This window comes from Semicossyphus pulcher, unplaced genomic scaffold, assembly GCF_022749685.1.
Source record: "Semicossyphus pulcher isolate SPU_LCO1_2020_fin unplaced genomic scaffold, fSemPul1.0.p SCAF_8, whole genome shotgun sequence".
Taxonomy (NCBI): Eukaryota; Metazoa; Chordata; class Actinopteri; order Labriformes; family Labridae; genus Semicossyphus; species Semicossyphus pulcher.
The window spans coordinates 14,434,863-14,462,482 of NW_027211759.1; the positions used below are offsets into that span (position 1 = coordinate 14,434,863).

The 27,620-nt window shown below is 41.1% G+C and overlaps 2 protein-coding genes across 2 annotated transcripts; both read right to left on the bottom strand.

Annotated features, from left to right (window-relative positions):
• Window positions 1-327: 327 nt before the first annotated feature.
• LOC138612595 (long-chain fatty acid transport protein 2-like) lies at window positions 328-9,994 on the bottom strand. Its single transcript, XM_069685953.1, has 10 exons — window positions 9,535-9,994; window positions 7,769-7,978; window positions 7,533-7,688; window positions 6,022-6,146; window positions 5,740-5,934; window positions 5,570-5,660; window positions 5,097-5,292; window positions 4,905-5,002; window positions 592-722; window positions 328-504 (listed from the first exon to the last, which is right to left on the bottom strand). Exons 1-10 carry the CDS (start codon window positions 9,992-9,994, stop codon window positions 328-330), a joined length of 1,839 nt encoding a protein of 612 aa, XP_069542054.1.
• A 1,935-nt stretch (window positions 9,995-11,929) lies between these two features.
• Window positions 11,930-24,482, bottom strand: cep152 (centrosomal protein 152). The gene is made up of 27 exons (XM_069686653.1): window positions 24,396-24,482; window positions 22,746-22,852; window positions 22,579-22,639; window positions 22,175-22,495; window positions 21,564-21,711; window positions 20,957-21,097; window positions 20,281-20,420; window positions 19,815-20,015; window positions 19,498-19,645; window positions 18,632-18,723; window positions 18,351-18,514; window positions 18,060-18,261; window positions 17,764-17,868; window positions 17,540-17,670; window positions 17,329-17,457; window positions 17,108-17,243; window positions 16,719-16,904; window positions 16,374-16,634; window positions 15,993-16,124; window positions 15,252-15,905; window positions 15,049-15,124; window positions 14,783-14,950; window positions 14,590-14,674; window positions 13,720-13,802; window positions 13,295-13,451; window positions 13,106-13,206; window positions 11,930-12,995 (listed from the first exon to the last, which is right to left on the bottom strand). The coding sequence occupies exons 1-27, from the start codon at window positions 24,480-24,482 to the stop codon at window positions 12,196-12,198; spliced, it is 5,016 nt and encodes a 1,671-aa protein (XP_069542754.1). The 3' UTR covers window positions 11,930-12,195.
• Between the last annotated feature and the right edge of the window lie 3,138 nt (window positions 24,483-27,620).

Genomic DNA, 27,620 nt, shown 5'->3' on the forward strand with positions numbered 1-27,620 from the left:
TCAGACTGTAACTCTTGGTTTCTATGATCGCTGCATGTAGTTGTAATTGTAATTGAGATCATCCCAAACCAGTCGGTCAGAAAAAGGCAAACTTAAGAGACTTCAGCCCTCATTAGAACAACAATGTAACAAACAACAAGCTCAACGTGTTCTCAGGAGGGGAAGTAAAGTCACCTAGGGACATGGGTGTGATCAATACCGTAGTTGAAGTACAAGTATAAAGAGAAATCACAACATTTGGTCACAAAACAACCTTCAAATGTGCTGAACGTCACAGGTGGGTCATTGGTATAATTTCCCTCAGAGAGAGAGGCAAAGAAAGCTGCTTTAAATTTTGATCTGTCCGGACATGACTGAATCGAAAATGTTTGGAGTGAGGGGGACGTAATCCTTCACTCTCTCATCCAGGAAGAAGAGAGGGGCCGTGATTTCATTTGGGTTGAAGCCGTCCTCAACCAGCTTTGTCTTCATATGCTTGAACGTCCCCGTAACGTCCAAAGAACTCTGGAATAAAAAAACAGTACGATTTATTAATCAGGGTGGGGGGAGTTGGGGGAGGGGGCTGAAAGAGAATGCTTGGGAATAATTTACCTGAATCCTCATAAATCGGGGCCGGGCGTAGGTCGGCAGGAACTTTTCAATGTGTTTAAAAACACCTGTTGAGTCAAAGCTCTGTCCATCACTTATAGCAATAGCGGCCATTCCAACTCTCCCCTCCTGACCTAGAAAAGCCAAAGAACGAGCCAATCAGACGGCACCAGTTTACTGATGTAACACATTATTGATAAACATGTGGTGCAGACTCCTTCAAGTTTCAGGGACATCATTTTCCAGACTGGAGAGTAAAAGTTTTCTAGTCATGAAGAGTACTGCTGTGGGATAATTGTCAAGTCAGATACAATAACCCCGATTACATCACTATGACATCATCAGGTTAAAACTGCTTGGGCTTTGAGAGTAATAAAAAGGCCTGCGTAACAAACTGGTTTTAAATGGATGAGATTATTTACCAAGCAGAGAGGGTTTCAGTAGAAGAAGCACCTTTGCATTATGGGAAACGCAGGCTTCAGTGGACCGTGAAGCATGCTATGAACTAAAGGCTGGGATATGCCCCAAACTAACAGGTACAAGTACAAGTACAAGACGCAGCGAGCCCACAACCAGAAGTACAAGTCTCAAAGCTGCTCTGAGTTCCACACTCAAAGGGAGGAATGAGAAGCTCGTAGTCACCTAGAGAAGTGAAACTTTATGGAGCAACATGGAAAGTTACAGTTAGGGGCTTTTGTCACTCAAATGTTAAATTCTTTGTACATGGACCATAATCACGCTCTAAGTGCTTAAATTACTTTCGACCCTTTTTTAAAATCTTACATTTGGCACATTGGTAACATTAGAGATATAATCTTGAAGATTTTCATGTAAATAAACATCTGTTAAGTCACTATCTATCGCAAAATGAGGTAACACAGTGGTGATTGAGCCTATGGCCCGCTGATGAAAGGCTCTGCAATTGCAGTATTACAGACTGGGTGTCTGTGGTGACATTCACAGAAAAAATCACAATTGGCGCCCAGTTAGTGACGCGTTTTCCATCAGCCAGCAGTGGTTGGTCTGCCAGAGAGGGTAGGCGGGGCTTAGCGGCTGCTTTTCCGGTCTCTGCAAGTGTTGCGAGTAAACAGTAATCTACTATGGCTGAACAAACAAAGAAAAGATTGATGACTACAGATACAACTTCAAAAATAAGTGAAAATCCAAAGAAGAAGAAACAAACGCGACGCTCAGATGAAGGCAAACAGTCTGAAAAAGAAAGCGACCGTCAGCGAGGAAAATCAAGAGTTACAACCGCAACAAAGGGAGCCAACCGTTGACGTCTGGTTATCTGGGACGTATGCGCCTGCATTTGCCTTTTATCGCCATAAGGTGCCGCCAAATAGATCAAAACTGAGATCCTTGAGATCATCGCTATAAAATTGTGTCGATTTAGCCATCAGCAGTTCCTGTTCCAATAACCAATAGATGTAAAGACAACTATCACAGGAGGCAACAATACTGTAATTACATTTAAAAATATGATGATTTTCAAGCAACTTCTGGAGTTGTAAAGGAGCGCATGTTTATTGCCAATGTATTGAGAGAAACATCCCTGCTAAGTGTATGTCACACCCATTCAAATAAAATAACTGTATCGTGTCTCTGTGTCAATATGACTTATAACTCAGTGAAGAAGTGCTGCAATAAGTTCAAGAAGATAAGATAAGCTCTTTTGATCCGTAGAGGGAAGTTTAAGGTGTTGCATCAGCACAAGGACCACAATAAGTACAGATTTTATATCTGTGCTTATTGTGGTGAGAAAGTGGAAAATAAATAGCTACAAGTATATAAAATAAAAAATAAGAATAGAAATAAGGAGCAATAAAGTTAAAAAAAACAACTCTTTTTCAAAAACCCTTTAAAAACCTCTGGGTGGAGAGATGCTGCTGATTAACCTGCCACAATTTGCTACCTGTGATTAATTGTTGTTTCAAAATGCAGTTTGCATTCTGAATGGAGTTGTAGGTCATAACATGCTGCTTCAGACATACATGTGTGTAGACATGTAGACATCATGTGTGTACAGTTATCAAACCGTTTACCACTTTCAGGTCACAGTTCACTTATTTGAACTTCAGCCTCTGCGCTGGTCCTTAAACACCTCTTTTTGCCCCTTTACATAAGCTGTGTACATCAGAGGGGGTCTCTGAGAGACATGGTCTGCAAACACATACACACACATATCCAAAGACAGACAGTAACAGTCACAAGGAGCATTGTGAATGACAGCTGTAAATGTAGACAATCAGCTTTCTCTCTCTTGATGGCGCTGTCAGCTCTGCAACATGTGACCAGCTGAAATCCAGATAATCTACATTTTTGTGCATACACTTACAAACTCTGACCCATGACTTTGCACATTTTGGAGACACTGGAAATTGGTGATGCACTATTGTACTCGTATTTAAGTATTCATAAGAAAACTTCTGAACATAGAGTAAAGAGGCAATCTGGTTACAGCTCAGTCGTGCACGCTCCCCCAACATTTGCAAACACGCTCTGAGGGGTGAATGCAATCTAATTGGCTTCATTTGATCCAGCCCTATTTTTCAGATATATTCCAACTCACTTAACCCACTGAAATAAAGGCAGCAGCATCATGTTTCCACTCGCTGCTTTTTCTTTTGTCTGTGTCCCCTCTGCTGAGGCCACCAAACAATATGTGCTTTCAGACCTCACCTCCAAGCCGCTCCATTTCTGTGTCAAAAACATTCCTTTTCTTTTCTTCGTCTCCCTCTTGGGAACCACTAATCAGCAGGAGCATTTGTATGCATCAGGTTGCCCACAGGTGATTATTGGAGCACACCTTGTTCTACTTTTGTGTACACTTTAGTAGGGATGCTATGGACTGTTTTATAGATGAGGCTGCAGACAGCCCACTGTAAACTAAATGACAAAGGTGTAATAAGTATGTGTATTGTGGTCTGTGTGTTTTATTGTATTCCATATCTAAAGTGCATTGCGGTTTATTGTACAGAAAGTTGTATATTTTAATTACACTGTAAAAGTCTACAAAGATTAACAATAGCTACAGACTCTTTGTGCAGAGCATCATTTTTATGCTCTTTTGAACTGTGTTACATTTTATCGTACCTATCAAATTAAATATACATTTCGCACACCCCCAACAAAACCGCCAGTCTAGGTTCACAGAGACTTAAACATGATGCAATCAGGCGTCCCTTGTCTAATCATAAACTCAAGTATTTCAGACAAAGTTTATTCCCAGGACACTGATCACAACTGACTGACAAAGTGTAAATACTGCTGGCAAACTGGGGCAAAGTTCCATGACATCAAAAAAATAAAAGTGCACTGGCCTCTTCGGCCTGTTATGACACATTAAATTGTGACCCAACATCAGCCCACTCCACACTGTCAACATGGTGTTCAGTTTGGCCTTGTTTTACTTGCTCTGGGCCTCAGAGAGAAAGTACTTTAAAATCAGGCTCCTGGTGGAAATCCTCTCGAGGTAATGAGCAAGAATAATGTGAGAGGGGATAATATAACCCATATTTTAATTACTTCTCACACTTTTTCATATTTCTGCAGTTTAAGTAATAATATGGAAGATTTTCACTTAAATAAATGTCTGTTAAGTCACTATATATCGCTGAATGAGGTAACACAATGATGACTGAGCCTGTGGCTCACTGATGAAAGCCTTTGCATTTGCAGTACATTGTATTATTATGGTCTGTGGTGACATTTGTGTAAAAAATGAGAAGCAGCGCCCAGTTAGTGACGCGTTTTCCATCAGCCAGCAGTGGCTGGTCTGCCAGAGAGGGTAGGCGGAGCTAAGCGGCTGCTTCTCCGGTCTCTGCAAGTGTTAAAAAAAAAATCCAAAGAAAAAGAAACAAACTCGACGCTCAGAGGAAGGCAAACGGTCTGAAAAGGAAAGCCACCGTCAGCGAGGAAAATCAAGAGTTACAACCTTGACAAAGGGAGCCAAACGTAGACGTCTAGATATGTGAGAAGTGTATTCCCACAATTACCGTTTATCACCATTAGGCAGCGCCAAAGAGAAGGAAACAGAAATCTTCAAGATTAGATCTTTAATTTATAATTTACATCTGAAACAATTAATTGATTAATCAATTTTTGACTGAGAAAGGTGCAGACAATCTTTTATTTTCTCACAAATTCCAAACATTCCTCTGAAATATGAGCAAAAGGTACACTTGCTTTCTCTTCATGTAAAGTAAATGTCTTTGGTTGAAGATGGCACATAGGGCTTTGGGACATTCTGACATAACTGAGAGAAGTTTTGTCCCTTGTTTACATTCCTAGAAAAGCTTTACAAAGACACTTACCTGGCACTTGAACTCCATACACGTTTGCTTCCTTAATGCAGTCAATCATCGTGATGACGTCGGCCACCTCAGTCGTAGCCACGTTTTCTCCTTTCCATCTATTAGCGATAAAACAAAAAGCTTTAAAGATGCATGCTCTTACACGTTTCAGCCAGCAAATTTAAAGTGAAGCTTGAAACCAGAAGAACTCACCTGAAAGTGTCTCCAACTCGATCCTGAAAGTAGATGAAATCGTCTTCAATGCGTAGAAGGTCCCCGGTGTTGAAGAACATGTCTCCTGTCTTGAAGACATTATGCAGCCTCTTCTTCTCAGTCTGCTGCATGTCTCCAGCATAACCAGAGAACGGTGTCCTGATTGTTATTTCAGATACCAGAAGTCCAGGTTCACCTGAGGGCAGTTCATGAAGGAGAGGGGTAGTTAAACATGCACTCGGTCTGGAAACAGGGTGTTGTTTCATGTTCTTTTATGGTGCATTGTACAGGAGACACCGCAAGTAGACACATTTCTTTGCATTTTACAGCGTTATTAAGAACACTAACTGTCTTCAATGTTATGTTGCAGAGGAGATCAGCATTTTGTGGTGCACAGAATCATTAAACACATCACTCTTTCAGGACATGACCTGTGTGTCCTCAAAGCTACACACAGTCTAGTAGTGCCGCACCTCTAGCAGCCTCGATGCAGAAGCCAGAAGAATCCCTCACAGGCTTTTCCTCATCTACGTCGTATTTGATCACAGCATACTTAAAGAGCAACTGCAACATAACAAAAAGAGGTCAAAACATACTGATTAACAGCTTTTACTACATAGTTTGGCATGAACAGGACTTTTACCCTGTGGAGGAAGGTGTCGCGGCCGACAGCTCCGATCTTGCCGCTGTAATTCAGCAGGGAAAAGTTCCCCTCTGTTGCTCCGTAAAACTCTCTCATTTCCACGTTTCCAAACCTGCTTATGAAGTCGCTCCAAACGTCCGCTCTCATCCCGTTGCCTATCGCGAGTCTCACTTTGTGGATTTGATCATTAGGTTTCTGTTTTTGAAGAAAATTCAAAGAAACATAAGAACAGTTTTGCTTTTTGACTTTTTCATATCAGGTGCAATTACATAACCTATATACCTTTGGTGCGTTGCAGAGGTAACGCATAATTTCACCGATGTACTGTATGACAGTCACATCATATTTTCTGCAGTCGTCCCAGAACTGCGATGAAGAAAATTTACTCCTCAAAACCACTGTGATACCTGCACACAGCAAATCATGACAATTAACATGTTAAGGATCCGGGTGTTCAATATGTTGTTTTTCTCAAGAAACCCACAAAAACAAAACAACAACAACAATGAATCGATCCCAGAGATACATAAAATAAAATATGGCTTATTAGTCTGAACCACAGACAAGATATGTATATAAAGATGGACGACATGACAGCTCCCTAAAAGTGAAGCCAAAACATCTCTATCGCCCCCTGCTGACTGGCTGCAGTATAGCTCATAAAGCCCGCCTCCTCCATGTTAACAGATGGGACATGAGTCAAACTATAAAATCTAAATACATGACAAATTAATGTTTCTCAAACATGGTTTCTGTCATTATAGTTTGTTATTATTGGGCTGATTTATGTCCAAGTGTTCATTTTCCTGAGAACTTTATTTTTTAGTTTGATGCTGTAAAAAGGATGATTGACAGCTCTGTTGACAAATACGACTCCTGCAGCCGATCTGTTCTGGATTAGCAGAGTAGAGGAGGAACGGTGAGAGGAGACGTAACTAAAACAATCACTACAGTCATTGGAGTTTCCATATCTGCGAACGTTAACCTCAGACCAACACAAGAAGCTGTTCTGCTGTTAAACACACCGACGTGCCGGATCCTTGCTGCTTTTTCTGTAAGTTCAGTGTGTGTTTTGGTTAGCGGGAGCGGCTATGACGGCTCCACCCGCCGATCTCTACTGCGCAGACTCTGGCTCCAAATGACGTCACCTTCGCAAGATGGCAGCGCCCGTCACGGGGGCTTTTTTGGCTTCAGTTTCTTACAATGGGAGCAGATGGAGACACGTCGTCCATCTTTATATACAGTCATTGGTCTGAACCATAGAGCTAAATTCATTTCAGAAGCCGCAACAAAAAAGGCAAAAAACAGCCATATTAAAGCCATTTTTAAAAATCCTATAAAATGATCCTTTTATCATCTTTTTTTACCATTTATCCAAAACTTCTTCTCACTAACTAGCAGGTGCGGCAAACAGCTGACTCAGGTTATGAAAGGTGTATCCTGTATGATCAGCCTGTGGTTACTTATTTGTTATTGGTAACCTCATCTGTGTATTTCATTTCCTCCTTAGGACATAAATGTGGAGTAATATCCTGTTTTGTGCACTTACAGAACTAAATATGTCAAATCATCTGCTGATGATAAATAGTCCCTATTAAATGCAACATTAACTATTGTTTTAATGTTGTCTGCTGAAAAAGACTACAGCACCCAGCTGTTTAGAGTTTTTCTGATTACGTTATGAGAGCCACACAAAAGAAGGAAGTTGAAATAACTCCAGCTTTACGCCTCACCAGAATCACTAAAACTTTGCCCTCACATTTCGTCTAATACACATCCAAATTGGTACGCACCCCTCTCTATGGCTCCAGTAGCTCCAATAAGGCCAGCGCTGTGATACAGAGGGAGACTAACATAGATCACATCCCTAGACTTGACTCCTGATAGACACTGCATCAAACTGAACATCCACAGTTTGGTGTGAGTGACCACAGCTGCTTTAGGGAGGCCTGTCAAAGAGAAGCCAGAGTGAAATCACCGTTTCTTTGACTGTTTATGTCCTGAGTATTTGACCCTTAAAGAGGCTCACCTGTTGTCCCTGATGTGTATATGTAGCCTGCTGGACTCCGCATAGTTACATGTGACCTTAAGTCTTTGGGTAGAGGCTCAGAAGAGGCCTTGTTCATTTTGTCTTTGAAGGTCTCCGCATCTGCAATCCTGCATTTGTCTGTCAGGATGAAAACGCTGACCTGCTGCTCCAGCAGACTGGGCAGGACCTCCTCCACAGCATCCTGTAACTCTGGGAATAAAACCAAATGAACATGATCTCTGCAGTTTAAAATGATTCACAATGATGGAATAAAAAAACCCATATCTTCAGCAGCAACTCAAAATGTATTTAGTTAGTCAGTAAAAACTGTGGGGTCCTTCGACCTCCTGGTCCCCATCATCCCCTCGCACCCTGGACCTCGTAAAAATAAGCTCAGTAGAGGATGTGCTTTCTGCAGCAGCTAAGCCAGTTCAACCAGCCATAATCAAAATCAATGATGGTGCGCTTCTGTGACTCCACCACTGAGCCCCTCCTCACCGCTTAACGTCACTGCTAAGGACAAGGAGTGAATGCAGAGTATTGAGATGGATCTATCCCACACTAAAACTATCTTTCTCCATAAACAAGGCCCAGGACTCCCACTGACAAACATCACACTGACACACATCTTTTGGAGTGTTATCTCTGCAAGTTGCACATACTCGTACTGTTAACCTTTGCTCATTCATCAGTCAATATTTTGCACAAATTTTGCAGCAAGTCAATAAAAAATTGGAAAAGAAGAGCAGTGGACAGGAGTCAGTATGGCTCATGTGACAAACTCTAAGGAGTGCAGTTATTGTAAAATCAAAGCACAACTAAAAGTATAAAACCTCAGCTGTGATCTTAAAAAACATCAAAAAGGTGAACACAAGTTAAATAGTTCAAAGTCATTTGACCCATGTGAAGAGGATATTAAGATTTCTCTCAAAAAAAATGTTTGAGAATGTTTAGTAGGGAGAAAAAAGTAGAATAAAAGCACACAAGTCAACAAAGACGTAGAATCACTGTGTCAGCTTTCACAAATGTGGCGCCTTCAGCTGCTTCTGTTGATATTACACAATAACAGTTTTGATGCGAGTAATCGAGTGTTTTCATCCTAAATATTTTCAATCATAACATCTGCCAACCAGCGGTGGAAGGTAACTGAGGACATTTTGCACTGGCCAATTTTACCTTTTTAATTAATTCTATATATTTAAGAGAGAAACGCGAACTTTTCTACTTCATGATCGGATTTTTACATTTTTACATTTTGTATATTGAGAATTGAAATGTTAAACACAATATGACGTATTGTTGTAGATTAAAACTACCAACGGCAGGCTACATCAAATGGCTAAATAAAGTTTCACCTCAACCACCAACACTAAACTATACAAGCCTATTTCCGCCAGTAAAAACTTAGCTACATTTTTTTTTAATTTTTTTTTTATAAAAACCTGCAAATGTTAAATCATAATTATGAGATAAAAAGTCAAACTTATGAGCTAAAAGTAAAAAAAAATTCTCATAATTTTGACTTTTTATCTCATAATTATGACTTAACATTTGCAGGTTTAATTTTTAAATCAAGGCTAAGTTTTATTTTTATTTTTTTTTACTGGCGGAAACAGGCTTCCAACAAAGGTTGGTGTAAAAATACTCCATGACAAGGTCCTGCCTTTAAAAGTACAGGATTAGGAACCAAATGCTCACAGATCTCTGTTTAATTGAAAATAAAAGTACACATTTTTCCACAGAGAATACATGGATGCAAACCCTACCTTCACCTGCGACCAGACTTTTGGCCCCGCAGCATTTGAAGCAGTGTAACAGGGACTTGGATCTGATGTTGTAGTTGAGAAGAGCAGCGGGACATCCGATCTTCATCAAACCCAACCACAGCCACAGAAACATGGGCTCATTCCCGAGGAACAGCGCGACCGTGTCTCCTCCTTTAATCCGGCCACTCTGCAGCAAAACTCTGGCTGCTTTGTTGCTCAGTTCATCGGCGTCCAGGTATGTATAAGTCTCGTCTTTATAACGGAGGTACGGCCTGTGTGGGTGTGCATCCACCGCTTCTAAAAACTGGTCAATCATGGTGAAATTAGCCTGCATGTATTTCAGGATACGGTTCTTGATTTTCCATTTAACTAACACGTGTTGGACATCCTGGAAAAAGTAAGTATGCGGGAACAAAAAGGCAAGAAAAGCAGCAGCTGCGAGCAGTATCAGGATAAACATGACTACAAGTGAAGTACTCAGCAGTGTGGGGAGTCCAGCAGGAGACACTTATATAATATATGGAGAAGAGGAGGTCGGGACAAAACGATAAGAGGAGGAGGAGCACAGGCACCTCATCAAGAGGTAGCACACTTTTACAAAGCTTTAATATATAAACCTGTTAAAAAGCAACAGTAATATGTCAACAGTCGAGTGTTATTGATTAATCGAGCAAATTCAGGAATGGGTAAGCCTTTACAACGTCAGAAAATAAAATAAAGCCGCTCACAATTTTCTACAGCCCCAAAATATCTTGTTTTGTCAGAGCTTAACTTCAAAACCCAAAAGATTTTTATTTCACTATGTTTTATGACTTTGTGTAGAGGCTGAAAACATCTTTTAAAATAGGAATCAGTTTTACTAGAACAACGACAAATGGTGAATCAACTACCGATTGTGTTTGCAATATTTGTCTGACAATCGATTAATCATTTTATCACTAGCTGAAAATAGATGTCCCTAAAATTAGCTGTAGTTGAATCTACATGGGAGGGAATAGGATTGTGTTTGTGCTATTAGTCATTAATAATACTAACCTACGATATGGACTAATTGTAGTTGGGGATGAACGATATTATCTATATATATTATTTCTGCCGAAACATTATGTTCCACCGATGAAACAAGGTTTTCATTTTGCCTAAACGCTAAATGATTCCCTAAAACTGCGTGCACCACGCCTCTTCCGTCAAGCGTGACGAAGGGTGCAAGATGTCTGCGCTTCGGCAGTTTTTCAAAGTTTCCGAAGCGGACAGCAGGGTTGATTTCATTGTATGTATTTGTTCTGTGCAATAGGTCAAATTTGCCCTAGTTGTGGCTATCGTCAGGATTGTCTTAGGGAGAACATCATCCAAGCCTGTCTAAGTTGTTTGAATGTTACAGTTTTATTTGAAAGAAAATATTAGAAATAAATATGGCATTTTGTACATAACCTAAGTTTAAGTATTTTTCTTATACTGCCCAGTGAATGTGTACATTTTTAAAAGCACGGTATTATGCGAGTTCTGCATCTGCCAGTGGGCCTCTACAAGAAGAGTAGGCGTGATATCAGTTCCACAACAGGGGACACTTGATGCTCTCTGCAGTTAGGTGGAAAAATACATGTGCCTAATATATCGGTATCAAAATCAGCAATCGGCAAAAAGGTTTGGAAAATATTGCATATAGGATATCGCCAAAAAATCCAATATGGTGCATCCCCTTCCAGTATAACAGGACATGCTGGAATTAATGAAGTAGTTCCACTTTGTTTTCAATATGATAAGATTTATTAAAAAGTATCAAAGCAGTGTACAAAACATTTGTAATCTATGCTCAGCATATCTCAATAAAGTATATAAAATATTTCAAAACATTAAAACACACAGACACACTGGAATCTGAACGGCACTGATCCCAGACAGACAAAGCAGAATACAGCTTTACTTTAACCTGTAGCAGGGTTCATTTAAGGAAAGGCTTTTTGTAAATAACCAAATTCATATGTTAACTTTTAAAAAGTAAAGTCTCAAACCATCTGTCGGAGGGTAATGCTACACTTTTAGTAGCACGAGTTCAGGGTTCACAAATTACAGTGTTGGCAGAGCTACAGTTTTTGACCTGAAACATTTTCCTCAGACGGCACTAATGTAAGAATTACTCCTAACTAAGCATGCGCACAGTTAAGAAGAAACCCCTGAACACAACACGCACATCAGCCTTCATGAGCTGACAGACATTCGTGCAAAACCGGAAAGAAGTTTGAGTTTAAATATTGCCATGAACTCATCTTGAAGGCCTTTTATACTAAAAAGGGCCCATTACATTTGAGATCTTATGAATCAAGGATGTATTTATCCAACCTCTCAGGGTAACAGCGAGCCAATCCTGAGCACTGCACGTATTGTAATATCAAGTGGATTTATGCTTCAATGTCTGTATCTTTATATCTAGGGTGGGCAGCAATAAATAAATCATATCCTAATATGCCAAACTGCTCCTTTAACAACGTAGATATAAACTCACATACACACAAAAACACTGAAAGCAGCTACGAGGGCAAAGGCTCAACATCATGTAAACTTTAAACACCACATTAAAGGCACCATTGGGTTAGCTAAATAAAAGTGTTGACAGTTATTATCTTGTCTCCCTACCTCACTTCACGCCTGCCCTTCACTTTGTCATTTGTGTTGGTAGAAAGGACTGTCGAAGCCGCTGTCCTGCTGCCGCTGTCTCAGCTCAGAGAACAGAGGCCTGGGGCAAACTCCCTGCTGCTTGTCGCACTCGGAGCCAGGGGTGGGCTCTCTGCGTGAACTCGTCTTTGCACTGGGAAAGCTCGAGGTCTGGGTGTGAGGGGTCCTCTTTGCAATTTCATTATAAACAGTCAAGTCAGAAACGTCCGGACTGAGGCCACCAAACTCTCCTGAGTCGCTGGCTGATGTAGAGGAGACAGAAAATGGTTTCACTGGTTCTACTTTCCTTCCAGAGTGGGAGAGTCTGGAAACCTGTAAGCCCGTGTCAGAGTCGCTGCTGGTCATGCTCCAGTCGGTCCGTTTCTCATCTCTGACTGGAGCCTCCTGAATGACGAATGGTTTCCTCTGTCGCTCTGAGTCCGGGTGGTTGTCTGTCGTATCGGAGTTAACTCCCTGCAGATAAATATCCCGGCTTTTACTCCTCACAGACACATCCACAAAATCCACCTGGCATGAAGAAGCCATGTGTTGAGAAGGTTTGTGAGGGCGGAGGTGAGTGTGAGCAGCGGTTTGGGGTTTCAGCCGTGCATCTATCATGGCCTCCTCCTTCCCGGATGCAGAAATGTCCTGGTGACTCAAAGGTTTAGACCTCGCTGCAGCGGTTTGTTTCTGCTCTGAATCCGCAGAAGTCTTTTCTCTTTGGGACCTCTCCTCTGGCCTGATGTCAGGAAGCTCAGTCAGTGTTGGGTTCTTACTGAAACTGGCGTGTCTACCTGGAGGGCAATCAGCTGTGGACACAGGCATCAAACAGCCTGTCAATACACACACCAATACACACTGTTGATATTCTCTAATTTAACACAAGTATAGTAAAGCAGTTCTGCAGAATAGGACTCACTCTGTAAACTGTTCTTTCCAGATTTACTCTTTAAAGGCGTCTCCAGCACTTTCGCCATGGCCGCCAGCTTGCTTGCAGCATTCATTATTTTCTTTTCAGCCCTGCAGAAGACAAGAAGATCAATATAATTTGCATGAGGAGCCATAATGAAGCGAGCAAACAAGTTTAGGACTGATTATGGCCTCTTGCCCTGTAGTCTTTCCTCCGTCCTCCAGTAACTCCTGCAGACAGGTCAGATAATAGCGGCGCATTTTCCTGGCTGTGTCCTGCCTCTCCCTCTGCACCTCCGTACGGATCATGTCTGCTGCACGCTCCCGACTCTCCTGGAGGTAACGCAGCATGTCTCCTGACATAAAAACACAAATGTTATCTGTGCTTTTCACTTTGCACATGTACGAGGCTATTACTTGGTGAGTGTTGATGGGAATGCATATAAACATGCAAACCTGAATCAAGTTCACAAGTGAGGAGAGTTGTAAATACATAGTACTGCTTCATTCATAGTTCTGAAACAGTTTTATCTGCACAACGCCTTCCTCCGTCCCTCCAGGGAGTGTTACATCGAGTATTTTAAATAAAAAACAGGGACATCACAAAACAGCACCATTACTAACCTCTGATCTTCTCAACAGTCATCAGGTATTGCTGCTTCATCTCCTCGAGGCCGTGCTGGAGATTTTGTTGGTTATCAGAGCTCCTGTAAGCAAGAGTTTAAAAAAGGGAAATCCATACACCAAATAAGTTAGTTTCCCTTATTACTTAGCAGGACTTACATTCTTATTATCTAATGAAGTGAGTTTTTGATTACACAAAAAGTCTATAATCTCCTGTACATTCTTTTAAGAGCTCTGCAGTTAAAAAATTTACCATATAAATCATTTGAATTTTGAGAAGGTACAAATACCTTTGGAAAGTTATCGGGCAGATCTAATATAATAAAAATGTTTTTTTGGACAAATCACTGTGCCTTTGGAGGACGCAATTTGCTTCTCCAATGGGCCCTGGAAAACCTTTGCCAGACTACATAAAACGCGTCATCTGGCTGAGGCCAGGGAGCTTGCTAAACTACACTTCCTCAATCGTGGACGCCCGCCTCCAATGTCATGTCTCGTTCAAAATCGTCAGGTATATTCTCGTCGTCTCTCGGATTCTGTACCGCTCTGAGCCACTGCCTGCAGCGAAACGGTAGTATTTCACTCCAGCGTCTCTCACTAGTCCATTCCTTTCAGAGGGGGTGCAATGCATGCTGGGTGTTGTAGGAATGTAGAATGGGCAAAACCACAAGCTGTTTGTACAACTTTCTGCACGCTGTGGCGCCAATTTCACATATTATTGCTTCTATCGATTACAGAGAACACCAGCTTTTATTAACTGTGGCTTTTCCAGGGCAAATTGCTCCTTTAAACTTGGCATGTTACAACAGAGTAACAATACAGTCATTGGCCGTTGAACTAAAGATAAGAAATCATGAAAACTACACAAACCCGGAGGATTCTCTGGCTTTCTTCTCTTCCTGTAGTTGCTGCAGATGTTCTTCTTTGGCCTTCTGTAAGCTGCTTTCATGCTCATCTACAATAAACAGTGTTGTAGACCATTATCACACTCACATAAATACTGTGAAGCTTTATTAAACTATTACAATGACATTTAAAGCAACATCCTAAATGCATTAAATACCTTTCAGACGCTGCATTGCAGTTTTGTGCTCTCGAACGCTGTGCTGGAGTTGACGACAGGTTTTCTCCAAGTGTCTCTGGAGCTCCTGGTTCTTCTTCTGCAGCTTACTCACAGCGTCCGTGCACTCCTTCCTGCAACGGGCCTGCTCCTTCCTCTGGGACAAAGAGCCTGCAAACAGCGACAACATTGTCCTGCGTTAAAGGCACTACGCTATTCACTAATCAAAATAATATACACTGCATGACATAAAAGAGCACAAAACATACTTTGCATTTTTTCCATTTCTCTCTCGTGCTGCTGCTGTGTTTCCTTTAACACTTGGCCCAGTTTCTCCTCACTTATCTGTGGGGCATAAGTGAGACCATAAAAGATGAAGCAACTCATGAACATTGTTCTCCTGAGAGGTCACCAGATATAAAGTACATCATATTTTCACCTTTAGACAATACATCATTCATTAACAACCTACTTTCTTCCACTGCTTCTTGGCTTGTGTGACTGCTCTGTTGACGATGTCTTTGCAGCACGTTTGGATGATGTGTGTTATTGAGCCGTCTGATGTGAACCCGCTGCTCCTCCTGGTGTCTTCAGTGCCCTGCTGATCTGTCTTTTGATCCCTGAGAAGTTGTTCCTGGACCTCAGCCAAACCAGTCTGAAGCTCTGCTACAAATCCACCTCTCATCTGCTGTCTCTGGGCCTGCTCCCTCTCTGCGTGCTGACGTCTCCACTCCTCCTCTCTGGCCCTGAGAGTCTGCTGTAGCTTGGCCTCCATATGCAGGAGCAGCTCCTTCTTCTGGAGGTCGACCTCCTCCCTGGCCTGCTGCATAGCCTGCTCCAGCTTTTTGCGCTGCTCTTGCAGCTCGTTTTGGTACACCTGCTCTGTGCGGGCCTGCACGACAGAGAGCTCCTGCTGTTTGTCGCGGTTCCAGACTGCTCTAGCTCCAGCAAGCTCGGCCTTCAGCAGGGCAGCCTGCTCTCTTCTCACCTGCTCCAGCTGACTCTGAAGGACTACCACCTCCTCTTGCAGCTCCTCTACCCTTTGGGTTTCAGAGCTCTGCTCATCCAGCTGGCTCTTATGCTTCTTATGCCACCGCTCCTCTGCCTCTCTCAGGGCCTTAGATACCTGTCATGTTTAAAATGCAGGTAAATACATTATGGAAAAAAGAGCTAGTTGACAGCAGAAGCTCTCAAAGATAAAACCTCGTCATACCTGTTGCTCTGTGTGTTTTTCTTGCAGTTCTTCCCACTTTTCTCGCTCTGTTTTGAGAGAGGCTTGAAATTCTGGTAATGAAGTCAACTCCTCAATCCAGCGATTGTAGGCCCTGGTTACTGCACCTTCAACCTGAAACACCAACTCTTAAGTCAGCGTCTTACTTTGACAACTCATGCTGACAGCAAGACAGTCACAATTGTTTGAAGTATAGAACATGCTGTGTTGTAGAAGATTTGTGTAAAGAGAGAGATGAAGAGATAAGGTATTAGGTAGCTGGTGTGAAATAAAAACCATGGTGACAAAACAAATGTACAGCAATACTTATAAGTAAATCGTAAAGTAGATTGGAATTAGACATATCCAGGTAAACTCGCTGACCTGTTTGGCCATGTCCTCCAGGTGTTTCTCGTGCAGCTCTCTCTGGCCTTGTTTCCGTGCTTCCTCCACAGCTTTGCGTTTGACTTTTTCAGCTTCCAGTTGCAGCTGCTGTTTCTGGGCACCGAGCCTCGAGTCCAGTTCTTCCACAGTAATTGTCACACTTCTGGCCTCATTCTCCTCTGCCTGACAGGTGGCCTCAGCAGTCTCTCTGTCTGTTGCTCTCTTAGCTTCCTCCAGCCTCTGGACCCAGGTCTCCTCCACCTGCACAGAAGCAGTACAAAATCTCAGGTGCAACATAAAATCGCCAATTGGGGGTTGAGGGTGATGATTATGGGAAAACCGTACCTTTTGCAGTTCCTCCTTGCAAGCAGCTTTGGCCAAGGCTACCTGAGAGTTCACCTGCCGCTGGATTTCCGCCTCCTTTTCTTTGGACCAGAGAGCTTTGAGCTGGTTTATTGAGGCCTCATGCTGAGCCTCAAGCTCCGCCTTCAGTTTTGCCACCACTGAACCGCTCTCCTCTCTCAACTTTTGCTGGGCACAACAAGCAATCAATAAGTCACTCAAGTTGGACACAGGCAACTCATCATTCAGAAAATAACTTCCTAACAAAAACCAACAATTGTTGTTTCTAAACCAATTAATTATTAACTTTATAACAGCGTATTTTGATTGTTTAAAATTACGATCATTGAACAGTTTCTAACTCCTAGTGAGCTTAAGATATACTTGAATACCTCCTTATCTCTTATCAAAGCCTCCTCCTTCTCCCTGTTGCGTACGCTTTCTTCAAGCATGTCCTTCTCCTTGCAGACAGATATGTAACACTCCTGCACGGCCAACATCCTATCATTGGCCTCAGACAGCTGGTTCCTGCAAATAAGTAATACACAATGTTGATTAGATGCAACGGTTCCCAGATAACTATTATGTTCAGTGACAGGTGGAAAAGACTTACTGTAACTGTTGAACCTGCTGCTGGTGCTCTGCAGTCAGCTGTTCCACCTGAGCGTCGTGTTCCAGCATGAGCTCGGTTCTGATCTGGTTCACCACGTCGTCCCTGTACTGCTGATGAATCCGCTCAGTTCTCCACAAAGAAACACAAACGTTTATACACACAAACATGAAGATAATTTCAAGTAAAAAAGGAAATCCCTCCTCAGTCTTACCTCTCAGAAGCCTCCTGCTTCTCTTGGTCCAGTTCTTGGATCATTTCTCTCATCTTGGTGCAAAGCTCGGCGTTGGCGGCCCTCACCTTCTCCTCGCTCTGTTTCAGCTCCTTGTTTTTCGTTTCCAACATCTAGAGGTCGGACAGAGAACCAATCTTTCATCCAATCTTTTTATAGTCTAAAAACATCAAACATAATTGGTTTGACATTTAACTATGACTAACCTCCACTTGTTCCTGCAAGTGTCGTTTGTCTTCCTGTAGTTTCATGAACTCTTTCTGAGTCTCTCCATTTAGGTTAGGATGTTTTATCTGGCCGTTCTCTCTGACCTGTGAAAACACATGCAGATTTATAAATGACCACTTCTGCATGGGAGCCTTTAATGTTTTACATTTCATACAATATTATACTTAAATATGTTTTAATTAGTTTGTTATCTTAACTTGTTTTTCCCTTTTCTGTTTGTACCCAGGTATCAAACTTAAAGCTTGTGTTTTAACTTCTAGACAGATAAACTTACTGAAGAGCTGAGCTTGGCTTCATCCAGCTGTGTCTGCAGCTCGTTAACTCGACCCTGACAGAGATGGAGCTCCTCCTGCAGCTGACTGATCTTCTGCCGCTTCCCCTTCAGACTCCCCAGGCAGCGCTGCATCTCCACTCGCAGGAGCCGCAAAGCTTCATCTTTGGGAAGCTTGGATTCCGACAGGTGAGCCAGGGCGGTACTGAACAAACCGTATAGAAAGATAGACTTTAATATAATGGGACACAAAGGGACACAGTCATTATAATGATGAAAATGACACTGTTGTACCTGTGAAGCGTGCCATTTTTCCTGTTTGCTTTCTTTAATCCTAAATCCACACAGGATTCAGACAGCTGGTTCTCCCAGTCACTGTTCAGGTCTAATGCAATAACGCCATGTTTCACAGCAGATTCATACAGAGTGATCTGCTCCTTCAAATCACACAGATCCTCCTGTAGGATAGACACAAGAGACGGAAAGTTGAACCAAACAAGTTTAAGCACATTTTTCTTGACCCATAATGTTTTGAAAACGTCTCCTTTATAAGACAGAACGTTCAAAGAGCAAACCTGTAAGACTTTGTTCATGTTTTCACTGAGCGCTTTGGCTGATTGAGCCTGTTGTAGTTTTATTTGCACCTGAGTCAACTCCTGCACCGAACCTGTAGGAAATAAAAGAGCAAGAAGACAAGAGATGAGTTGGAATTGAGCAAATAAAAAAACATAAAAATGCTTTGAAAATGCTCAGTTTTTTTTTCAGATTTCTAACTTAAAAGTAGGGATAGACCTATTATCGGCGCCGATATTCGGCATTTTGACGCATATCGGCCTTTTTTTTTTAATACGACGGCCGATAAGAGATCAATTTAAAACTTGGTTATTTTGGCTCTGATGTAGCCGTGCCTCTCTGTCTGCAGTCACTACTCTGTCACCAGCATTGTCCCACCCACAGCACTGACTGGTTACACGCAGAGCCATGGCACGGGTAACAGCCAATCAGCAGTGAAAGCTGTGCATGCAGAGTGCTCACACACACGGCGGAGAGGAGAAAAAGTTCATTTCTTTGCAAATTTTATTTAACTTTGTTTTATTTACTTAATAAAACTTCAGGAAGTTATTTATTTATTTATTTAAATTTTCAGTTAACTTTATAAGAGATGCTGCTGACCCTGGGAACTCCCTGCGCTTTTTGTTTGTTTGTTTAATAAACATATGCTTAAAGGCATTTAAACAAAGTTAAGTGTTGGAGTTTGTATTATTCAAAATTTTGACGCCAATATTTTCACTTTTACTGCAAATGAATATCGGCTCCAAATATCGGTTATCGGCCTCCTTGACTACTAATAATCGGTATCGGCCCTGAAAAAACCATATCGGTCTATCTCTACATAAAAGACAAAAATATGGTTGCAGCCCACATCGGCTTTTTCACTCACTGGTCTGCAGCAGCTTGGCACACTGTTGCTGACTCTCCTCTAGACGCTGAGTGAGGCCGTTGACGACTCTGGCTCTCTCTAGTTGCTCCTCTTCCCTCTGGCGCTCCAGCTGCTTCACCTGCCCTCGAAACCTCTGACCCACATCAATCTGGAAGCCACAAAACACCAACACCGAAGTTTAATATGTCAGCAGATGACTTAAGACTACATCCAAACCTTTTGTCATTTGTCTGAAATCAAAAAACGTGTTTTAGATAGCTTGTTTTTGCATTCAGTAATTTTTCGAATGGCTTTATCCTGTGATGGTAACTACTGACCTGTTCATCCAGAGCCTGAGAGGTGGAGTCTAGCTTCTGCTGAAGTGTCAACAAGGCAGATTCATGTTGCTCCTTTATGACGGTAAGGTCTCTGTCATGCTGCTCCCGCACTCTGGACAGAGTGTCAGAGCGGCAAAGCTCCAACATCTGCTGCTTCATGCTGTCCACTGCAGCCTCTGCCACCCTCTGCTTCTTTGTGTTCTGTACAACAAAGTTAAACTATAGTATACACGAATAAAATGCACATTTAATAACAAAGGTTTGAATTACTATATTGTCCCCAATGAAGATTATATAGGTATCTGCATGATTCAGAAAGTGATACATGCAGGATCGATTTGGGTCAGTTTGAGAGAGTGATACAACATTCTGCATTGCAGACTGTGTGTATTTGCTTTAATCTATTAAGAGTATAAAAAGGAGAAAACGATTTCTTTGTAAGGGTGTGAGTCAGCACAGAACTTACCTCCTGGTCCCTCTCATTAAGGACCTGTACTTGCTGCTCCATTGCCTTCACTTTGTTTTGCATTTGACCCTCTCTCTCCTTGGCTTCTTCAACCGATCGACACGATTCCTTTAGACTAACTGCGAGGCCATCCTTTTCATCTATTGGTCATAAAAAATGACATTATGTTCCTACAAGCAGCACATCCAACAAGAGGACAAGAACACAAGAGGCCATCAGGAGCCACTGTGTTTCTTTAGATAGTGTAATCCCTCACATAGCCACAAGGTGGCAAATACAGTATTTTCATTGTGTTAACAGTGTTCTGTATACACAGTATATACACACTCTGTACCTAAGATAACCAAATGTCCTGCTTTACTTCCCTCTATAAATCACTGCTATCTACTGACAGACAACCAGCCCTGAGGCTCCTAATGGTTGATCAGTAAAACAAAACCTATACTTTAAAAGCAATGGTCAGCATAGTTTAGTATTTCCTCTAACTTTACAAGGTGGCCGAGAGTGAGGGATCTAATTATTTCAAGTTCAAGTGATTTGTTTCAATTCCACAACAGCTCAAATTCAAGTATTTAAATGCATGATAAAAAAGGACAATAAATCACAACAATCACAACTGTGAAATGCAATGAAGTGAAAAGCTAATTTTTAAGGTCAAAACCTGCATGAAACATACCTTTGGCAATTGCGAACTGGTGCTCGAGGTATCTCATGTTACGCCTTGAATCTTCCAGTTTCCGCTCCAAGTCTTCAACTTGCCTTTGCTGAGCCTTGTGTAAAATCTGCAGCTGAGCAAGCTGCTCTCTATCAGCAGTTTCTGAAATGCAGCACAGATTTCACATCAGTCACTTACCCCTTAGTGAAACACTGAAGACGTTTACATTTTTTTACATTTTTGAGAAAATGTGTTTTTTCTGGAGGTTTATGAATCCCAACGGTAAACCGAAACTTTGCTGATGTAACGCTGTGCTAAGGTATCTGTTGTCATGCAGCTCATTGTTGTTCATTGATCCCCCCTTTTGGTCTTCTGAATAAAAACACATAACTTAACCTTTTTGCTTTGCACCATGTCCACGTAACAACTACCAGGGAGCAGATGAGAGTTAAGTGTATTGCTCAATGGCACTTTGACAGTAGCTGCATTTCAGATTATTCACCTTGATACATTGTTAAGCAAGTTCAACAAAAATCAACAAATTCCTAAATTGACTTTGATCAATTTTCAACTAAAACAGCAACTCTTTTGTCACTTATTCAGCAACTAAATCAAGACGAAGACTCACGTTGTGTCGAGTCAAGGAATTCTCTTTGCAGATGGTCAAGTTGTTGGTTAGCAGCCTGAGAGTTAAACATCTTCGGCTGATGGGCAGGATGGTGAGGATTGTAGCTGGCCTTGTGCTGATCCACGACTCCTGCTGCAGACGGTAACTTCTGAAGAGCACATCAAAAGACACAAAGTATGTTTGATGTTAAATTATTATTGCTTTCAATTACTCAATAATAAAACAAATCAAAAGTTGCATTATTGAACTACAGCCTCCCTCAATGGACTGCAAGATAACAAGTTGAAAATGTTAAATAATTAAAGGTTTGTTTTATTCTTGTTTCCTTGTTTGCTTAACTTCTGCTTTGGTAACTTCTGATCTTTTTGTGACTGTTTTTATTGTCCTAAAACTCCTTGTTTTATATGTGTTCAACTGTGTTTCACTTCTCACAATAAAAAAAACAAAAACAAAACAAAATTAAAGGACAAAAAAAGGCAAATTTATAAGCTTTTTATACATTGGAAATAAAACATGGTTCTTTAACATATAAGAGCAACAATCAATAAAAGTGCAGACATTTTAAATTATCTGCGATGACAAAATGAAAAAAATATAAAAAATCCAATTACCTGAAAATGGTTCCTGGCGCTCTGGTCCCCGTAGTTTTGGATGCCTCTGTGTCCTCCTTCTCCGTTAAACACTACACCGTTTAAAGTGCCTTGAGGATATGGTTTAGAACCATATTCGTCTGTGGAGAAATCCTGTGTCTCTGTAGATTGTTCCGTGCCCACGCTGGTGTATGTATAATCCCCCTGGCTGAACTGATGATCCTGTGACTGCTGGTTCCAGGTGTGAGGCAGAGGTGGACCCTGATCTCTATTGTTCTGAACAGCTCCATTCTCGTAAGCGTACTGATCCTGAGAGCGTTGATCGTAGTCAACTTCATAGTTCTTCAAAGAGACAAGTAATATTTTTTATGTATTTTTCTTTTAGAAATTAAGAAGAAAACATTAAAAACATACTGAAAACCGACCTGTTCGTGAGAGGTTGGCCTGGGATGAGCTGACCATTGCTGGGTCCATGTGGACTGTGGGCTGAGTGAAAAGGGCAAAATCAGGCATGTCTGAAAGTTTTGAACAAAAACCTTAATGTTTTCTTCACTTGAGCTTGCTAATGAGTCAGCAGCAACACATGAGTTACCTGTTGCCAGTGTTTTTATTGCTGCAGGTTGAGTACTCCAGCTCTGGGGTGGAGTCTCGGCTGTCCTCCAGCATGTCATCGGGCAGGTCTGTGAGCAGTTTCTGCAACTGCAGAAAAATAGCACATGGAAATGAGTCACCAAGGTTGCCCCGCAACCATGTTAAAGAAACACAGATATAACAGAGAACAAATCACAGCCTGAGAGACATAATGTGAGAGGGAAACATTTGTAAACTATTGATAACAGGGTACACATATATTCTGTTGTCATGAGGGGAGAATAGCTCAGTGTATCTTTTAAAGCACGTCTTAAACATCATATTTATGAATTGTTAAAGACATTTATTAAACAACATTTCTAAACATTCTCTGGTTAAAGCTTCTATAATGTGAGGATCTGCCTTCATTAGGTTTTGAGATTGATCAATTATGAAGGTAATAATAAGCTGCTGCCCTAATTCAAATAAGCTCTATTTTTGTATTATATGTTAATTAATCACTTGATCAAGACAATTAAACAAAGAAGACAAACAAAACATCAACAAATTAACAAGGAACAATATATTTTTTGTCAAAATCTATTAGCCCTTAACGACAGAAACAAGACAAATCCTCCTTTGCGTCAATAACAGATTGAACAGGCTTGTTTAACAACCAGCCATGTGTGATAGAACAAGCAGAGCCAGATGGACTTACTTCCCACAAGGACTGATGAATACTCCTCAAATCCTTCACTGTGTCCACAACCGAAGGACCCATATTATCCCACTTACACATTTAACAAACGTTGAAGAAACACTTCTTCAGCTGTGAAGCCATATGACAACCTCCTAGCCTAATCTTTCTGTAGAGAAGACCTTCTGTGTGAAACATCCAAAACGTGTCTGGCATGTTGTTGGCTCCCTGCGGCATTGCTGTGTTTTGCTCCCAAAGAACTCCATTGTTTGGACAAAACATATAGCAAGGTTAACTGGAGCAGAAACATTCCAATTACTGATGGCAAACATTTTCCATTTCACCGACTTGCATGTCACACATAGGCCAAAACAAAGAGAAATAGTCTTCTTCCAAAGTCCAGTTCTTCTCAGTGTTGCAGCCCACTAGAAAAACATTAATTTATAGCTCCTTCATTCTAGCCTTATTCAGCACATGTGAGGCCAAGCAAAGAAACAAGTTAACCTAAATAGAGAGAAAGCAGGGAAACCACAGCACAAAACTAGTTTCAGTGTGACACACCTGGAAGGAGGCCCTTTCCTTGAGCCAATAATAGCTCAGATTCATGGCACAACATGTTGTAGGTGTGAGCAATAACAGCATGACTGGAGCTGACAGTGCTTGTGAGATTTAAACAATGCAAACCTCAAATGCTTGATGAGCAAAAAAAACATATATGATGCAGCAAAATGTAACGATGGAGCAAAAGTACAGATAATTACTGCACTGTATGTCAACATGACAGTGTACATCATAAATCAACATATTGTGATAGAGATTGTTTTATAACAAAAGTAGAGTTAGGGAGTCAGAGTATCGTTTAAAAAATCAAATTGGCAGTTGGCTTAAAAAAAGAGACATTCAATATTACACACAGGTCACTGTAATAAACGTTATCCCAACAACTTTAAAGTGCAGATGGGATATTTCTTCTACCTCTTGCTCTCTTGCATAGTCCTCCTGGTCATATTCTTCCTCATCATGCTGGGTTTGAAGAGCAGCACTGTCAAAATCAATAGACATGGTGCAGAACCTGTTTGTAAAGGGAGGTCTGCGGAGAGGAAAGGAAGTGTTTGTTACGTTGGAATAGATGGTTCACTTAAGGTGGCTAAGAATACAAGTTAGCAAAAAGTTTGCTCCCGCACTGTTACGAACAAGCCAATAAACACAATTAACCGTAACTTACCCGTTTACAATAATGGGACGGACGTTTCCTCTTGTGAGCTGCTTATTCCTGTATTTAAGTGCCGTTATAAACTGTTAGCCATATTAATGTTTACAATGCAAATCAGTGATGCTAACAAGAGGTACCCTGGCCATGTTAGCTTGTCTAGGCTACAACGGGCACGACAAAAATGAAAAAGAAGCCCTAGTCAAGCTTAAAAAAAATACGACCACTACTTTAACTCAAAGTCGCAGATATGTAACCGCTGAATGCCAGTTTGTGGCTTAGTTGGCCTGTCAGTAAACTTTGAGACGAACAAAGCTAACGCTAGCTCCGGCTAGCCGGTTGAACGTCCTCTTTAAGACCCGCAGACTCGCCCACTTTGAAAACTCGCGCGCATTAGCAGCGCCAAATCACTGCTGCAGAATCATGTACAGATAACAAACCCAATGAATATTCGAGCGACTTATATCACTATGACAACACACGCATATAACATTTTATTGTATATTTTATTTTGTAAAACAAGCATTTTTGGAGCTACTTCATTCTAATATTGTACCAAAACAGGTGTTGCACCGAAAACTGTGACCATCAAAATCTATGACCACAGGGGCCGCTGTTGCGTATTTCCTGCATGCGTCTTGCTGAAAACAAGCACGAAGAAGAGCGTATACGTAAACGGCGTAAATCCACTATATGCAGTCTATGCGTAAATCATACAAATGAAAGGAGAGCTAGAGAGCGGACATTGAACTTCTTTCTTTCGTCATTTGCAATTGTTTCTTTTAATTGCAATTGTTTCGATGGCGACAACAACAAGACAACAGTTAGCCTGCTACATGTCCGTTCTACTGCCATTTTATTTATTTGTTTGTTGCCTAATCCGAGGGAGATATACATTTCCAGTGTCCAGTGCATGTAAAGGCGGTTTTTCAGAAAGAGGCTACGTTGGTGGATCATAACAACCATCCCATACATGATATGTCAGTAGAAAGTTAGTAACATAAACACTTTAAAACATGTTTTTAAATACTGTTGTGTTTTTATCAGTATAGCGTTTAACTAAGCTATATTAACTATAAAAATGTTGAAAAATGTGTTAAATTGTGCCAGCATGTATGAGTGACATTTGCAATATCTACATTAACTTGTTTTTACAGATTACTGTAAGGATACATGACAATAAACACTAATTGATGAACCAGCACATTTGATAGGCTATCAGAAACCACCAGGTGGTGCTTTATCATCTTCTCAGTAATTTGTACAAATGTATTAGTTTGTGGGGTCAGAAGAAAAGCAGCAGCACAGAGGTCACCAGTTTTGTCAGATAGAGGGATGCACGTCAGAAGGGATGTGTTTGCAGCCAAACCCAAATTGAGGAAGGAGAACTTTGCAACCAATGTCTGTGTCGTTAACAAACAACAACATCATAAAGCAACAAAGGAAACCAAACACAGCAACATCAAGTGTTTATTTTGTTCACAATGTCACTCTCTGGATGACTGTCTCAAGTTTACTGAAATCAAACATTGTGAAAAGGTCAGCTTCTTAAAGGAAAAGGGAGCTTGCTTTGGGTGTCTCAATACTGGGCATTTGAGCAAATACTGTGACAAGCGCATAACCTGTAAAAAATGCAAAAAGAGCCATCCAACAGCTTTGCACATTCATGTTAAAACAGTGGACGAGTCTGTGGACACAAATGACACATGTAGCAATGAACCAGAGCCGACTGTAAACACACTGGTATCATCGGAAATCTTTGGAAGTCAAACCGGGGCCGGTGTCAATGGGATGCTGTCAATAATACCAGTGCAGGTGTAGGCCCTGGTGGGCGGAACCAGGAAGCAATAAAAGCCGCATCCTTACATGAGGTCTGCCTTTTCCCCCAGACTCTGGCAGGCAAAGGAGTGTGGCTGACATCCTCTCCTCCATCAACGATTGTTTGACTGTTAAATGATAAGTGAGTTTCCTTTGTTTCATTGTTTTATAGTATTCTTTATTATTATTATTATTATTATTATGTTGCTTGCATTATGTCTCTAACCGACACACCACTGAGTTGCAAATAGCCCTTCCAACCAGCCCAACATCCTAGTTGCAATATTCTTCACCCCACATGCTCGGTCTTCAGCTCCTTGTGGACTTGCCTCTGTGTCATCTCCTCACTCTCTCCACCAACCTCTGCAGTCCGATCTCTGAAAGACATTTAAATATAAATTAGATTTTTCTAATTTTCCATCTCCAAGTAAATTATTACAGTTATATCTGACTAGGAACTTCTGCTGCTTCTTTCAACTGACTCTCTGCAAGTTGCAACTAGATACATGTTCCTTGTTCATTTCTTCATGTATTGGTATTAAATGATTTGAACTGGGGTGATGTATACAGAGGCCCACACGGTCATACGCACTATAAGAGCAAAAAAGGTTTAGGGAAACGGGCTGCAACTTGATAAATGAAGCCACTTTCATTTAAAAATCCCAAACAAACTTTGAGCATTAAGTAGTTCATTCCCTTCATTCTGGTAAGTTATGTGACCTCAGAGCTGGCTGACATGTCTTAGTCATGGCCTTCCAAAGACAAAGAAGAATGGACCTGAATTGATCGGCAACACAACTAAATACCCATATACATATGTTTTCAGCTGAAAAAAGTGGTCTGGGGGTTTAGTTACTCTTTAACGAACATTTTAGGTTGTGTGAATCATACTTTGCCAATATTAAAATATTCTAAAAAATATAATTCTCAAATATTTATTAGTTAGGCAAGCACAATAACGTTACTTATTAAAGCTCTTTATTTTGTTATTATTCAATAATATTGGTATTATTCAAAAAATATATGTAACAAGACTGCTGGATTGATTTTGCTCATCATTAGCCTCGTGAAAGGCAGATTTACTTATAACAAACAAAAGATATACACACAAACTTTGACAAGATGGGTAACAAAAGAAGAAGAATATTAATTAATATTTGTTCATTGTTTTG

Coding starts and splice junctions, on each gene's coding strand:
- LOC138612595 (XM_069685953.1), bottom strand. CDS start 9,994: ATGTTTATCCTGATACTGCTCGCAGCTGCTGCTTTTCTTGCCTTTTTG. Junction 5,003..5,096: donor CGAGTTGGAGACACTTTCAG/GTGAGTTCTTCT, acceptor TATCGCTAATAG/ATGGAAAGGAGAAAACGTGG. Junction 723..4,904: donor GTATGGAGTTCAAGTGCCAG/GTAAGTGTCTTT, acceptor TGGCTTTTCTAG/GTCAGGAGGGGAGAGTTGGA.
- cep152 (XM_069686653.1), bottom strand. CDS start 24,482: ATGTCTATTGATTTTGACAGTGCTGCTCTTCAAACCCAGCATGATGAG. Junction 22,496..22,578: donor GGCCAACCTCTCACGAACAG/GTCGGTTTTCAG, acceptor GTCTCTTTGAAG/AACTATGAAGTTGACTACGA. Junction 21,098..21,563: donor ATTCCTTGACTCGACACAAC/GTGAGTCTTCGT, acceptor GCTGCATTTCAG/AAACTGCTGATAGAGAGCAG.